Here is a 16,362-nt window from a genome sequence, read left to right on the forward strand (position 1 = left end):
AATTAGGGATTTGCTGAGTACATCAGCCCTGATGGGCATCTGATCTTGCTGTCAGCTTAAGGAAAGAAAACAGACATAAGGACAGATGACCTCGAGAGCACTGACTTAATTAAACGACCAACAAAAACATCCCGAAGAGGCCCAGGCTTTGCACCATTTTGCTGTCTGTTTATTTCAAGTTTACAGAGAAGCTTAAACATTTGTGGAAAAACACCGAAGGCTTATTTTTCTCTTAAGTTCATGTACTTTTTAGTGATAAATACACAGTATTTAACTTTGTACACCTGATAAAAGGAAAATGCATAGTAGAAAGGATCAGGAATAAAACAGAAGCATCGGGCATGAAGTCAATCACAGGATAGAAAAGTCAGCAGTCCCACGAAACTCGGCCCGTAAAGCTGGAGAGAAGATGGGAATCAACGACCTTGAAACCTTCCCTAGCACCTTGGAAGTGAGTGGAGGTCTTGGTTCTTTTCCCCTGGCAACGTGAAGCTCCCCTTTGGAAGATGGGTGAGAGCGACAGGTGGAACCTGTGTCTAAATGCACAGCTTTCCCCTCCTTGTCCTGAAAGGCTTTGAGGAGGGGAGCCCTAACTCACGGAAAAGCCCAGACCAGAGGGGAGATGGCCTCTCAGGCCCCAAGTGCCAACAAGGGGCTAGATAAGGCTTTATGGGAGCCGCTGGCCAGGCTGTGGAATAGATGGGGAAGTGGAACAGGACAGAAGGAAGATGGGTAGAGAACATGTGCTGCTTCAAAGCCACAGGTGCAGGCCACCGCTTGCTTACACCAAACTGGTCCCACAGATGAGCCAGTAATGGAAGAGACGGATAGGCATCCTTTTTGCTTACCTGGAAAAGCTTCTGCCCTTTCCTGACAGAGCCAGCTTTTGAAAAAAATCAACGTTTGTGCTTTAGGAGTGGAGACAAACCCCAAGAGTTTGCGCTCCAAGTAGCTCTAATGCTTTACGTTACAGCCCTCTCTGCTTATACTTTTCTCAGTGGGGCGGTTCCTTTCCACAGCTTTCTTTGGTGTTTCTTAGTTTAAAAAAAAGAAAAAAGTAATGAACGTGGGCCTCCCCCAACCCACTTGCCTACATAGCTCAGTGCTGCCTGATCGCTGGCATTCCGCATGTGAACCCTTAGACGGAGAGTTTCGTGGTGGGAGAAATGGCGTCGCCTGATGCAGTTGTGTAAACACAGGAGGAGTTCTGCAGAGGCTCTGCATGCTGCCCGCCCTCCCTGGGCGAGCCACTCGGCCAGGCCAGAGTCCAAACAGACAGGCTAGGACTAAGACTAAGGACTGGTTGACCTGAACCACTGCAAGGTGCTTACTGCAAACTAACCAGACCCTGTTTGCTCCCAGGAAGGCTGGAGCCTGTCAATTTAAACAAGCACAGGAGGTGAGAGGAAGTACCAGATTACAGAAAGCAAGCAAGCAGGCCAGAGGACCCTCCAGCAGATGGGTGTCCTTTGCTCTTGGAAACCAGCATTCTCTAACTCGGTACTGCTTTTAAGGTAGCAAGAAAAGTCTGGCTAAACTACAGTCAAGAGCTTATGAAGACTGATGGACGCCAAGAACACCCGGGCTCTGTGAACGCGCTGGATGGGGGGAACAAGGCCTGCTTCTCTGTCTCTCTGCAAAAAGTCCTCGTACCAGCACTGATCAGCCAGAAACCACAGGAAAGCACGTCCTTCTGAGCCCAGTTACTGACACTGTTTCCCCCAAGCCAGATTCCACAGAGCACTGGGAATTCCAAAGAAGGAAGGAAGACGAAGCCCTTCCAATTTTCCTCCCTCTTGAACTTCACACTCACCTATGTGTGGCTCTGGAAGAAGTCCACTTGAACTGCAGCCAAACTTCCCAAGGTTAGTTGGAAGTCAAAAAGGTAAACTTTTTCTTTCTGGACTTCTGGCTACAAAAAGGAACTCCCTGTACCAAGCCCTGGTTCCCGTGGACCTGAGGACTGCTCTAGGTTTCAATCATCTTCTCTTAAAGGGTGCCCTAAAGTTATTGTATAGATCCAAACAGAGCTTTGCCGGTAAGGATGATCGTTTGTGTCTCAGCTGAATGAAAGCATTTCTTAATTGGCCCTTCAGAAACTGGATAAGTGTTTCACTGACTACAACAATCAGCTAGTATTTAAGAAGAAAACAGAACCTTAACAGCCTCTAGAATACACACGTTATAAACAAGGTGAGCTGCTAATATACAGGCATAGATTTCATTGGCTCTAACTCCGATCACATCCCTGAAGCCATGGGAGAGATCCTGGAAGCTCGAAATGATTTCTGAACTGCTCTAGAGTTCAGACTGGTTAGAAAATTGAAAGTATTTTTTGTTGTTGTTTACTCTTAAGCCATGTAATGTACATGGAAGTGTAGGATTTCACCCTGAAGTTTTTGTAATTTAACAAGAGATTTACCAGAGCTCCCTCAACTACTGAAGAAAAGTTTCAGCTTTGAGCGGCTGTCATAAAGAAACACACTCGTTCAGTCCTTTAGGGGAGATGTCCCACCACAACCATTGAATGCGCCTCTGAGGCTGGAAAATCCCCCCTGGGAAGCTGTTAAGTGTCAAGCCCTTTCCGTTTTCCTGACTACAGCTCTACTTATAAAAAAATTTTTAAGTCATTCTTAAGAATAAGTTGCATCGAAGCTCCCTGCAGCTACTGAGGGCCAGCCCTGTCCTGACTCCTTGAGTCCACAGTTCTAGAAGGTGCCACGGTTCGGGTCTTGGGGTTTTGTGCAAAATCACACCCGCTCTTCCCCTCCCTTTCAAATGCAGCGAGTGTGGTCTCAGACCACACCACCAGAGTTTCCTGCCAGTTTTCCCCAATTTTCAAACTCCACACACATTCACTTGGTATATCTGACATGATTCTCAGTTCACAAGGAAGGATTTTTGGCATAAAAACATTTTAAAAAGCAAGTGTCCCCAAATGTACGTGGCTTTGGGTCTGCAACTCCTCACACCCTCCCATTCAGCCAGCCAGCGGCCAAGGTCGATGTCATGGAGTCGTCTTTTTTTTTTTTTTTTGTCTCCTTTAAAACAATAAAGAAATCAAACAAACAAATGGGAAAAACAACAACAACAATAACCAGAGATGATGGTCAAGGCTCTACACACGTGCTCGGTTTCCGTAGGACATGCTGCTATGGAAACGCAGGGCGCGGCCCGCGGAGGTGAGACGTGCATGCGAGGTCGAGGTCCGGCAGCTACTCCATCACCTCGTCCGGCCACGGAGGATGCGTCCGCTTGCCGGAGCCGGGGGCCAGGGCCCCCCGACTCTCCACCCCTGGGCCGCCTTTCACAAGAGCGCTTCCTCCTCCCCCACGGGAGGCGGGTCGGGGCCCCGGAGGCTGTCTTCGCTGCCTTGCTTCCTGCTCACCAAACAGAAAACCTGTGTTAAGACGCAGCGCAATGCTGGCACGGCCCTGAACCAAGGTTTCCCGCGGCCCCGCACCACCTGGGACGGACATTATTTACTTAACTTCTTTTAGATTCTCCCCCCCGTTTTTCTTGCTCACATGAAAGTTTCAAAGGAGACTTTGTATCCCCTCTGTAAATGGAAAACCAGCATCATGTGCAAAAAATAGCAAGGAACTATAAAAATAGCTGTTAATCTAGGGGCCTAACACCTAAAATCATGGCACATGTCACAAGTCATGTGTGGGCTCCACACTGGGGCCTGTTCACCAAGGGCTTTAGGCTCTAAGCTCTTGCAGGGCAGGAACCGTGACACTCGTCTTCAGCCCCCAGGTGCGTTTCCTGGGGGCAACGAGCAGCACGCCTGACTTCGCCTGGCACATAGCCAGCCTTCAGGAAACGGTCGTCAACAGAACTGCCCTCCGCACACAGGCCCAGGGGACACCTCCGACGAAGAGAAGGGCCCTCAACTCGGCAATGTGTGATCAGAGCAGGAGACCAAGTTGGTGGGAAGAAGTGTCCTGGTGTCCCCAGCTAGAGCTGCCTGGGGTGACAGACATGGGCAGTGCGATGGGAAATGTGAGGAAAAGTCCCTAAGGAGAGGCCCAAACCCTTTGCCATCATCAAGCAAACAGTGCCCCTCCTAAGGGGAGCCGTTGGGCTTGCTATGCAGGACTAATGTCTATTGTGAGCCCTAGGCCCAAAGGGCAACTGCCCTTGCACGAGGGAAGGGCAAGCGTGATGTCTGTACATTCCTAGGAAGAAACTCCTCTTTGTTAAACTCACTGGCTTTTATGTTTCTGCCAAAGAATACGGTGTCAAGTCTCCTGAGAGGAGAGTTGTAACTGGATAACCAATGAGGCCCTACAGCTGCCTGCTCACACCAGCTGGTCTCCCTGCAGACAGCTAGTGGGCCATGGGCCCAAGGCCTCTAACGACTGACTGAGCCCTAAGAGCTCCAGAGTGCTGGACAATTGGGACAACCAAAACATCCCATCGGTGGGCTGAGGGCAAGGGCAGGTAATCCCCAGGTGCTCCTGGGACTGAGATGAGGGAATAAAGAGGCAGTAAAGTCCTCTGGGCCAATATCAGTCTTTGGTGTCTTGCAACTTTGATCTCATTAAAAATAAAAGGTGAAATAAACAACAGACTTGCAGGAAAAGGGAGGCAAACTCTAAAACTGAGGTTGAGAAGAGAAGGGCCCAGCAAAGGCCAGCCCATTAGGCTTCACCCTGTCACCCTGTGAGGCTCAAAGCATAGGCGGGGTCACCCCATCATCTGCTGCAGAGATGGCTGGGAACAATTTGGCAGGGACAGAGGCGGCCTTCGCAGGCTGTTGATGACTGGCTCTGATGGCTACCTGCCTCTTTCCCTGCTCCTTTTTTAAGCATAAATGATCCCCAAATGGTCTTCCTATATTATCATATAAGCACCTGACTCCTACGGTGGCCAATAAATTTCATCTCAGAAGCCAACTCCTCACAAACGGAAACAGCTGCTGCTTCTACAAGAATGTTCACAGCAGCATTATTCATGTGTGATAGCCTCCAAAATGGAAACAATGTCCATCACCGGATGAATGGAGAAATAAAATGTGGGTATATCCATACAATGGAATATGATTCAGCCATAAAAAGGAATGAAGTTGGGAGAGGAACCAAGATGGCAGAGTAGAAGGACGTGCTCTCACTCCCTCTTGCGAGAACACCAGAATCACAACAAGCTGCTGGACAATCATCGACAGGAGGACACTGGAACTCACCAAAAAAGATACCCCATACCCAAAGACAAAGGAGAAGCCACAATGAGACGGCAGGAGGGGCTCAATCACATAAAATCAAATCCTTTAACTGCTGGGTGGGTGACTCACAGACTGGAGAACATTTATACCACAGAAGTCCACCCACTGGAGTGAAGGTTCTGAGCCCCACGTCAGGCTTCCCAACCTGGGGGTCCGGCAACGGGAGGAGGAATTCCTAGAGAATCAGACTTTGAAGCCTAGTGGGAATTGATTGCAGGACTTCGACAGGACTGGGGGAAACAGAGACTCCACTCTTGGAGGGCACACACAAAGTAGTGTGCGCATCGGGACCCAGGGGAGACTCAACCAGACCTACCTGCTAGCGTTGGAGGGTCTCCTGCAGAGGCGGGGGGTGGGGGTGGCTGTGGCTCACCGTGGGGACAAGGACACTGGCAGCAGAAGTTCTGAGGAGTAATCCTTGGCATGAGCCCTCCCAGAGTCTGTCATTAGCCCCACCAAAGAGCCCAGGTAGGCTCCAGTGTTGGGTCGCCTCAGGCAAAACAACCAACAGGGAGGGAACCCAGCCCCACCCATCAACAGTCAATTAGATTAAAGTTTTACTGAGCTCTGCCCACCAGAGCAACTGTCAGCTCTACCCACCACCAGTCCCTCCCACTAGGAAACTTACATAAGCCTCTTAGATAGCCTCATCCACCAGAGGGCAGACAGCAGAAGCAAGAAGAACTACAATCCTGCAGCCTGTGGAACAAAAACCACATTCACAGAAAGACAGACAAGATGAAAAGGCAGAGAGCTATGTACCAGATGAAGGAATAAGATATAACCCCAGAAAAACAACTAAATGAAGTGGAGATAGGCAACCTTCCAGAAAAAGAATTCAGAATAATGATAGTGAAGATGATCCAGGACCTCGGAAAAAGAATGGAGGCAAAGATCGAGAAGATGCAGGAAATGTTTAACAAAGACCTAGAAGAATTAAAGAACAAACAAACAGAGATGAACAATACAGTAACTGAAATGAAAACTACACTAGAAGGAATCAATAGCAGAATAACTGAGGCAAAAGAACAGATAAGTGACCTGGAAGATAGAATGCTGGAATTCACTGCTGCGGAACAGAATAAAGAAAAAAGAATGAAAAGAAATGAAGACAGCCTAAGAGACCTCTGGGACAGCATTAAATGCAACAACATTTGCATTATAGGGGGTCCCAGAAGGAGAAGAAAGAGAGAAAGGACTCGAGAAAATATTTGAAGAGATTATAGTCGAAAACTTCCCTAACATGGGAAAGGAAATAGCCACCCAAGTCCAGGAAGCACAGAGAGTCCCATACAGGATAAACCCAAGGAGAAACACACCAGGACACATAGTAATCAAATTGGCAAAAATTAAAGACAAAGAAAAGTTATTGATAGCAGCAAAGGAAAAATGACAAATAACATACAAGGGAACTCCCATAAGGTTAACAGCTGATTTCTCAGCAGAAACTCTAAAAGCCAGAAGGGAGTGACATGATATACTTAAAGTGATGAAAGGGAAGAACCTACAACCAAGATTACTCTGCCCAGCAAGGATCTCATTCACATTTGATGGAGACATCAAAAGCTTTACAGACAAGCAAAAGCTAAGAGAATTCAGCACCACCAAACCAGCTCTACAACAAATGCTAAAGGAACTTCTCTAAGTGGGAAACACAAGACAAGAAAAGGACCTACAAAAACAAACCCAAAACAATTAAGAAAATGGTAATAAGAACATACATATTGGGGTTTCCCTGGTGATGCAGTGGTTAAGAGTGTGCCTGCCAATGCAGGGGACACGGGTTCGATCCCTGGCCCAGGAGGATCCCACATGCCGCGGAGCAACTCAGCCCGTGCACCACAACTGCTGAGCCTGAGCTCTGGAGCCCGCAAGCCACAACTACTGAGCCCACGTGCCACAACTAGAGAAGGCCCACACTCAGCAGTGAAGACCCAACACAGCCATAAATATATAAATAAATAAATTTATATTAAAAAAAAGAACATATATACCAATAATTACCTTAAACGTGAATGGATTAAATGCTCCAACCAAAAGACAGAGGCTTGCTGAATGGATACAAAAACAAGACCCATATATATGCTGTCTACAAGAGGTCCACTTCAGACCTAGGGACACATACAGACTGAAAGTGAGGGGATGGAAAAAGATATTCCATGCAAATGGAAATCAAAAGAAAGCTGGAGTAGCAATCCTCATATCAGATAAAATAGACTTTAAAATAAAGAGTGTTACAAGAGACAAGGAAGGACACTACATAATGATCAAGGGATCAATCCAAGAAGAAGATATAACAATTATATATGCACCCAACATAGGAGCACCTCAATACATAAGGCAACTGCTAACAGCTATAAAAGAGGAAATCAACAGTAAGACAATTATAGTGGGGGACATTAACACCTCACTTACACCAATGTACAGATCATCCAAACAGAAAATAAATAAGGAAGGACAAGCATTAAATGACACAACAGACCAGATAGACTTAATTGATATTTATAGGACATTCCAACCAAAAACAGCAGATTACACTTTCTTCTCAAGTGCACACGGAACATTCTCCAGGATAGATCACATCTTGGGTCACAAATCAAGCCTCAGTAAATTTAAGAAAACTGAAATCATATCAAGCATCTTTTCTGACCACAACGCTATGAGATTAGAAATGAATTACAGGGGAAAAAACGTAAAAAACACAGACACATGGAGGCTAAACAATACGTTACTAAATAACCAAGAGATCACTGAAGAAATCAAAGAGGAAATCAAACAATACCTAGAGACAAATGACAATGAAAACACGACAATCCAAAACCTATGGGATGCAGCAAAAGCAGTTCTAAGAGGGAAGTTTATAGCTATACAAGCCTACCTCAAGAAACAAGAAATATCTCAAATAAAAAAATCTAACCTTGGGCTTCCCTGGTGGCGCAGTGGTTGGGAGTCCGCCTGCCGATGCAGGGGACGCGGGTTCGTGCCCCGGTCTGGGAGGATCCCGCGTGCCGCGGAGCGGCTGGGCCCGTGAGCCGTGGCCGCTGAGCCTGCGCGTCCAGGGCCTGTGCTCCGTGGCGGGAGGGGCCACAACAGTGAGAAGCCCGCGTACCGCAAGAAAAAAAAAAAAAAAAATCTAACCTTACACCTGAAGGAACTAGAGAAAGAAAAACAAACAAAATCCAAAGTTAGCAGAAGGAAAGAAATCATAAAGATCAGAGCAGAAATAAATGAAATAGAAACAAAGAAAACAATAGCAAAGATCAATAAAACTAAAAGCTGGTTCTTTGAGAAGATAAACAAAATTGATAAACCATTAGCCAGACTCATCAAGAAAAAGAGGGAGAGGACTCAAATCAATAAAATTAGAAATGAAAAAGGAGAAGTTACAACAGACACCACAGAAATACAAAGCATCCTAAGAGACTACTGCAGGCAACTCTATGCCAATAAAATGGACAACCTGGAAGAAACAGACAAATTCGTGGAAAGGGATAAGCTTCCAAGACTGAACCAGGAAGAAACAGAAAATATGAACAGACCTTCACAGGTAATAAAATTGAAACTGTGATTTAAAATCTTCCAACAAACAAAAGTCCAGGACCAGATGGCTTCACAGGTGAATTCTATCAAACATTTAGAGAAGAGCTAACATCCATCCTTGTCAAACTCTTCCAAAAAGCTGCAGAGGAAGAAACACTCCCAAACTCATCTATGAGGCCACCATCACCCTGATACCAAAACCAGACAAAGGTACTACAAAAGAAGAAAATTACAGACCAATATCACTGATGACTATAGATGAAAAAATCCTCAACAAAATACTAGCAAACAGAATCCAACAACACATTAAAAGGATCATACACCATGATCAAGTGGGATTTATCCCAGGGATGCAAGGATTCTTCAATATACGCAAATCAATCAATGTGATACACCATATTAACAAATTGAAGAATAAAAACCATATGATCATCTCAATAGATGCAGAAAAAGCTTTTGACAAAATTCAACACCCATTTATGATAAAAACTCTCCAGAAAGTGGGCATAGAAGGAACCTACCTCAACATAATAAAGGCCATATACAACAAACCCACAGCAAACATCATTCTCAGTGTTGAAAAACTGAAAGCCTTTCCTCTAAGATCAGGAACAAGACAAGGATGTCCACTCTCACCACTATTATTCAACATAGTCTTGGAAGTCCTAGCCATGGCAATCAGAGAAGAAAAAGAAATAAAAGGAATACAAATTGGAAAAGAAGAAGTAAAACTGTCACTGTTTGCAGATGACATGATACCATACATAGAGAATCCTAAAAATGCCACCAGAAAACTACTAGAGCTAATCAATGAATTTGGTAAAGGTGCAGGATACAAAATTAATGCACAGAAATCTCTTGCATTCCTATACACTAATGATGAAAAATCTGAAAGAGAAACTAAAGAAACAATCCCATTTACCACTGCAACAAAAAGAATAAAATACCTAGGAATAAACCTACCTAGGGAGACAAAAGGCCTGTATGCAGAAAACTATAAGACACTGATGAAAGAAATTAAAGATGATACCAACAGATGGAGAGATATACCATGTTCTTGGATTGGAAGAATCAATATTGTGAAAGTGACTGTACTACCCAAAGCAATCTACAGATTCAATGCAATCTCTATCAAATTACCAATGGCATTTTTTACGGAACTAGAACAAATAATCTTAAAATTTGTATGGAGACACAAAAGACCCCAAATAGCCATAGCAGTCTTGAGGGAAGAAAACGGAGCTAGAGGAATCAGACTCCCTGACTTCAGACTATAGTACAAAGCTACAGTAATCAAGACAATATGGTACTGGCACAAAAACAGAAACACAGATCAATGGAACAAGATAGAAAGCCCAGAGATAAACCCACGCACCTATGGCCAACTAAACTATGACAAAGAAGGCAAGGACATACAATGGAGAAAAGACAGTCTCTTCAATAAGTGGTGCTGGGAAAACTGGACAGCTACATGTACAAGAATGAAATTAGAACACTCCCTAACACCATACACAAAAATAAACTCAAAATGGATTCGAGACCTAAATGTAAGACCGGACACTATAAAACTCTTAGAGGAAAACATAGGAAGAACACTCTTTGACATAAATCACAACAAGATCTTTTTTGATCCACCTCCTAGATTAATGGAAATAAAAACAAAAATAAACAAATGGGACCTAATGAAACTTCAAAGCTTTTGCACAGCAAAGGAAACCATAAACAAGACGAAAAGACAACCCTCAGAATGGGAGAAAATATTTGCAAATGAATCAACGGACAAAGGATTAATCTCCAAAATATATAAACAGCTCATGCAGCTCAATATTAAAGAAACAAACAACCCAATCAAAAACTGGGTGGAAGACCTAAATAGACATTTTTCCAAAGAAGACATACAGATGGCCAAGAAGCACATGAAAAGCTGCTCAACATCACTCATTATTAGAGAAATGCAAATCAAAACTACAATGAGGTGTCACCTCACACTAGTTAGAATGGGCATCATCAGAAAATCTACAAATGACAAATGCTGGAGAGGGTGTGGAGAAAAGGGAACCCTCTTGCACTGTTGGTGGGAATGTAAATTGATACAGCCACTATGGAGAACAGTATGGAGGTTCTTTAAAAAACTAAAATCAGAATTACCATATGATCCAGCAATCCCGCTACTGGGCATATACCCAGAGAAAACCATAATTCAAAAAGACACATGCATCCCAATGTTCATTGCAGCACTATTTACAATAGCCAGGTCATGGAAGCAACCTAAATGCCTGTTGACAGACGAATGGATAAAGAAATGTGGTACATATATACAATGGAATATTACTCAGCCATAAAAAGGAACGAAACTGAGTCATTTGTTGAGACGTGGATGGATCTAGAGACTGTCATACAGAGTGAAGTCAGAAAGAAAAAAACAAATATCGTATATTAATGCATGTATGTGGAACCTAGAAAAATCGTACAGATGAACCGGTTTGCAGGGCAGAAGTTGAGACACAGATGTAGAGAACAAACATATGGACACCAAGGGGGGAAAACCCCGGGGTGGGTGGGGATGGTGGTGTGCTGAATTGGGCGATTGGGATTGACATGCACTGATGTGTATAAAATTGATGACTAATAAGAACCTGCTGTATAAAAAATAGTAATTTAAAAAAAAAAGGAATGAAGTTCTGACACAGGCTACATCATAGATGAACCTTGAAAACATTACGCTGAGTGAAAGAAGCCAGACACAAAGGCCACGTACTGTATGATTCCATTTATATGAAATGTCCAGAATATGCAAATCTATAGAAACCGACAGTAGATTCGTGCTGGCTGGGGAACGGGGGAGTGGGTGGTGAGAGCTAAGGGTACAGGGTTTCTTCTTGGGCTAATGGAAATGTTCTAAAACTGACTGTGGTGATGGTCACACAGCTTTGTGAATATATTAAAAACTACTGAATTATACACTCTAAATGGGTATGTGATTTATAGCTCAATAAAGCTGCTTTTAAAACTTAGAAATGGCTGCCTGGAGCTCCCAGCTGATAATGAGGTGGTGAGCTGGGCTCAGTGCGCAGAGTACTGGGACTGCTGTCCTGCCACAGGCATGGGGTGGGGGCCAAGTGGCAGCAGGGGTGCAAGTATTTGTCACCTCAGTCTTGCGCGGACAAAAATTCTCATCTGTCCTGGGAGGCGCTGGGACTAATGAGCTGGGTATGTGTTTGAAAGAGGCTGGCTGACTGGTGAGAAGGTCCGGATCCTCCCCAGAGGCAGGGGACTCTCACACTCATTTGCAACAGGCTGGAAGGGGACTTATTTTCTAGGTCTTAACCCATCAGAGAAGAAAGGGTGGATGCTGGAGAGCCCCAGGGGGGAGCCCCCGAGCGCAGCATGCCCGATCTAGGCTCTGATCGCTGACCCAGAGCAGGGGCTGCCTCGGCCGTGACACAGCTTCAATGCCATTGACGTGCACTGAGCACATGTGGGTGCCCGACTAGGTCTAAGACCTGGGTGAGTTCACAGGCATTCCAGGTGGAGCGCCATGCACCCGCAGCCTCAGCCCACATGCACAACCCACCGTCGGGTCCAAGCCCCTGGATGCCCCTCGTTTTCTTCCTGGGTCCGGAGGCCCAAGGTGAGCCTGGGCACAGCAGCCTGGGCTGGAAGGAACGTCCACCTGGGTGGGGATGCCCCGTGCTCTGCAGCTGCCCCCGCCCCCAGGCCCTGGCAGAGGCTAAGGCACAGGCAGGCAGGCGTTACCTTGGGCTCAGACAGGGGCTCACACTCCCTGGTTGGTTTTTTGCTGGAATCGCCAGAGGGGAGGGAAAAGGGAAGTGAGAAGGGACACTTGGGACCCATGGAATTCCTGTCCCCCACCCCAGAGACACTCAGACCCCGAACACCAGCTTCACGGAGCTGTTGCCAGGGTAGTTAGGAGCAGGACACCTCTCCGCCGTGAGACGCAGGGTCCCATGAGCGAGACTGGCCTTGCTCACCCACCGCAGGGACAAAATCCCACCGTCAAGCATGCATGCTTTGGGGTCAAACAGCCTTTCTGATTGTCAGCCACTCCCCCACCCTCGTTAAAGTGCAAGTCCCCCTGAGAAAGGTCAAACTTCCCTGTGGATTAGCTGTCAGCAAAGGAGGCGGGCTGAGTCCAGGGTGGGGCAAAACCAAAGCCAGCGGCTGCTCGGGTCTCCCCAGTGTGCCCAGTGGGGCTGGTCTGAGTCTTTCTGGACATGGCCGCTGCAGGGCTGGGCCCACACAGAGTCGGCCGGGCAGGGCTGCCCTGCGTTCAGCCTCCAGCTCCCTACCCCGGAGGAAGGCAGGTGGACACTCACATGAGCAGGTTTCCAGGCGCTGACAGCGAGCGCTCCTCCCGCCGGCTGCCCTCAAACGGGTTCCCGAAGGAGCGTTTTCGTATCATGGTCTTCACCAGGATCTGGAGGAAAGAAGAGGAGGCTCGGCCACATGGGGGAGATTCCAGGCAGCATCCTCCCTCGTGCGACTCCACGAGTCCCATCTACCTCTTCCTTTCTCCCCACAGCCCACCCCCGCTGCCTGCCAGCTCCCAGGGCTTGTGGCTGATGGCGGGCCTTTGAGAGACACCCACCAGGGATACAGCAGCCACAGCCATCACAAGTCTCACTGGCCTGCTCCTCAAATCTCCACGGCTCCCTGGCTGCCAACAAGATAAGGTCTAAACTCCTCAGTCTGACATTCAAGGCCTGGCATAAGCTAGTCTTGCCTACTCAACTGCCAGGGGACGCTGTGCTCCAGGAGAGCTGGCCTGTACTGTCCGTCCAGTACCCCTGGTACCATCTGTCTCACCTGAGCCATCACTGGACATGCCCTCCTGGCCCATCAACCTGTCTCATCTTCAAGGCCAGGCCTTTATTTTTGGTGAAAGCCATCTACAACCAACGCAACAAGTAACCAACTATTGCTTCCCAGGTATAATCCTGGGAGGGGGATGGGAGTCACTGCACTTTTAACTGAAATGCAATTCACACAGCAAAAAAGTCTCCATTTTAAAGTGTACTATTCAACGGTTTTTAGCATATTCACATCACCACTGTCTAATTTCAGAACATTTACATCACCCCGAAAAGAAACCCAGTACCCATTAGCAGTCAGTTCCCATTCCTCCTCCCCTCCAGCCCCTGGCAACCACCAATCCACTTTCTGTCTCTATGGGTTTGTCTATTCTCATTTCATATAAATGGAATCATTCAGTACGTGGCCTTTGGGGTCTGGCTTCTTTCACTCAGCATGTTTTCAAGGTCCATCCACGCTGCAGCACGAATCATTGCTTTATTCCTTTTTATGGCCTGGTAATAATCCTTTGTGTGTATATGCCACATTTTGTTTATTCATTCATCCTTTGGACTGTTTCCACTTCGGGGCTATACTGACTAATGCTGCTATGAACAATTTGTGTACAAGTTTTTGTGTGGACACTTTCCACACAAAATGTTTTCGTTTCTCTTGGGTGTACACCTAGGAGTGGAATTCTTGGATCATTTGGTAACTCTATGTTTAACATTTTTAGGAGCTGCCAGACTGTTTTCTACAGTGGCTACACAGTTTTTTACAGTCCCACTAACAATACAAAATGGTACCAGTTTCTCAGGGGGCTGCATTTTAGCTGAGGATGAGAAACATCTGTCTCAGTCTAAGGAGCTGAGGAAACATCCCAGGACACTGAGGGTGGCCAGTCCACGGGCTGCTGTGGTGTGAGGGCAAGAGAGGTCAGAGGTCCCGAAAGTCCCCTTTTTTTAAGTCTGAGAGGCACTGGGAGCTGGCATGTCCACTGTCGTGAGTGGGAACACTTTGGTGTCCCCCACCCCATCCACCCTAAGACAGACTGGGTCCGCAGCTTGGCTGGGAAACACCTGCCAGTGGAGGGGATCTTTGGGGAGAAGGTAATATCCCTCCATCACGTCCCTCAGCCACTGCTCAGCTTCCCTCCTCTGCCTTCCAGTCTTCCCTTCAGCCCATCCTTTCTGAAACCCAGATCTGATTCCCTTACTCCCTGACTTGGTATCTCTCACCCACAGGAGTTTGGAACTTATCCTGTTACCAGTCAGGGAGTCATGGAAGGTTCATGGTGACGCTTTTGCCTGCTGTATTTCATGAAGGAATTTTCAAGGAGGTGACCTCAACACCCTGTAAGGCTCTGGCCTCCTTCCAAGCAGAGCATGATGCCTCTTCAAGCTGTTTCATGTACTGACTGAGCTTGTGGATTTTTTTTTTAAAGAGTTTGCTGCTAAAAAGGAAAAAAAAAAAGTGTTTAAAAAACCAGTAAAAGGTGGAAACACTCAAATGTCCATCAACTGATGAATGGATAAGCAAAATGTGCTCTAGCCACACAATGGAATACTTTTCAGCCCTAGAAAGGAATGACTGGCTACAATGTGGATGAACCTCGAAAACATTATGCTGAGTGAAAGAAACCAAACACAAAAAATCACATACTGTATGACTCCATTTATATGAAATGTCCAGAATAGGCAAATCTATAGAGACAGAAAACAGACTGATGGATGCCAGGGGCTGGGGGAAGGGGAGAACAGAGAGTGAGTGCTAACAGGTACGGGGTTTCTTCTGGGATGATGAAAATGTTTCAGAACTACAGAGGTGATGGTTGCACAATATTGTAAATGTACTACATGCCACCGTATTGTTCACTTTAAGTGGTTAATTTTATGTTACATGAATTCTACCTCAATTTAAAAAAAAAAAAAAAAGAAAGAAAAGAGAAACGCTGAGCTAGAGAATGAAGGCTGTGCCCCCTGGCAAGCACTCAAGGTCCCTCCCTTGCCAAGGCCCGAGCTCTGTGGTTCCTGGAACACAGGGCCTGTTTCCTCTGAGCCTGTGCAGGCACCATCCCCCTGGTGAGACTGGCCTCCCCAGTCCTCAGGACCCAGCGAAAGGGGCTCCTGCCCTGTGGCGCCTGCCACGCCTGCTCCTCTACCCGTTGGCCTGTCACCGTGTGATGGCACAGGAGAGTGATTCTTTCTTTCCAGATCCATCTTCCTTATGAGGCCGGGAGCCCCATGAGAGCTGGCACTGTCCCTTGTTCACCTCTGTAACCCCATGCCCGGCACACCCTGGGTGCCAGGAGGGGGCCTGGGCTTCCCCGCTCCAGCCCCTCCTTCTCAGACAGCTGCTGAAGCCCTCACTTCCTCCCTGCCCCCCACAGTCCATTCTCCACGTGGGACCTTCGCAAGGCCAATAATGGTCATGCCGCTCCCCTGAATCAAACCTCTTGGGACCAAGACTTAAACCTCTGCTGTGGCCTCAGGCCTTGTGTGGCCTGGCCCCACCTCCCGTCCAGCTTCACGCCACCCTCCCTTCTTTGCCCCGCTTCAGCCACCCTGGCTTTCTTGAGGTTTCTCAGGGACATGATCCCACCAGAGGATCACTGCGTTTGCTGTTCCCTTTTCCAGGAATGCCTTTGCCCTTTACCCTCTCTCGGCCTGATTAACACCCCGCCATCCTCTCAGCGTGCATCTTCCAAGAGCCCTCCTCCAATCCATCACCTGGGCTGCATTCCCCTCTTAGGCGTACCCCTTGCAGCCCCTCTGTTACTTGCA

General features: G+C 46.9%; 1 protein-coding gene across 5 annotated transcripts in view; it reads right to left on the reverse strand.

The window, feature by feature from the left end:
* Positions 1-146: 146 nt before the first annotated feature.
* Positions 147-16,362, reverse strand: part of CAMKK2 (calcium/calmodulin dependent protein kinase kinase 2) — a 56,934-nt gene continuing 40,718 nt past the window's right edge. For 3 of the 5 annotated variants that reach the window (XM_033440950.2, XM_004276715.4, XM_049698452.1), the window contains 3 exons: positions 13,105-13,205; positions 12,524-12,566; positions 147-3,380 (listed from right to left, as the gene is read on the reverse strand). In XM_033440950.2, the coding sequence (XP_033296841.1) occupies positions 3,216-3,380; positions 12,524-12,566; positions 13,105-13,205 (309 nt within the window). In that variant the 3' untranslated portion in view covers positions 147-3,215. The remainder of the gene's footprint in view (positions 3,381-12,523; positions 12,567-13,104; positions 13,206-16,362) is intronic. The other 2 variants (XM_004276718.4, XM_049698453.1) reach the window with 1 other exon arrangement.

The sequence above is a fragment of the Orcinus orca genome, chromosome 15 (assembly GCF_937001465.1).
Source record: "Orcinus orca chromosome 15, mOrcOrc1.1, whole genome shotgun sequence".
NCBI classification, from domain to species: domain Eukaryota; kingdom Metazoa; phylum Chordata; class Mammalia; order Artiodactyla; family Delphinidae; genus Orcinus; species Orcinus orca.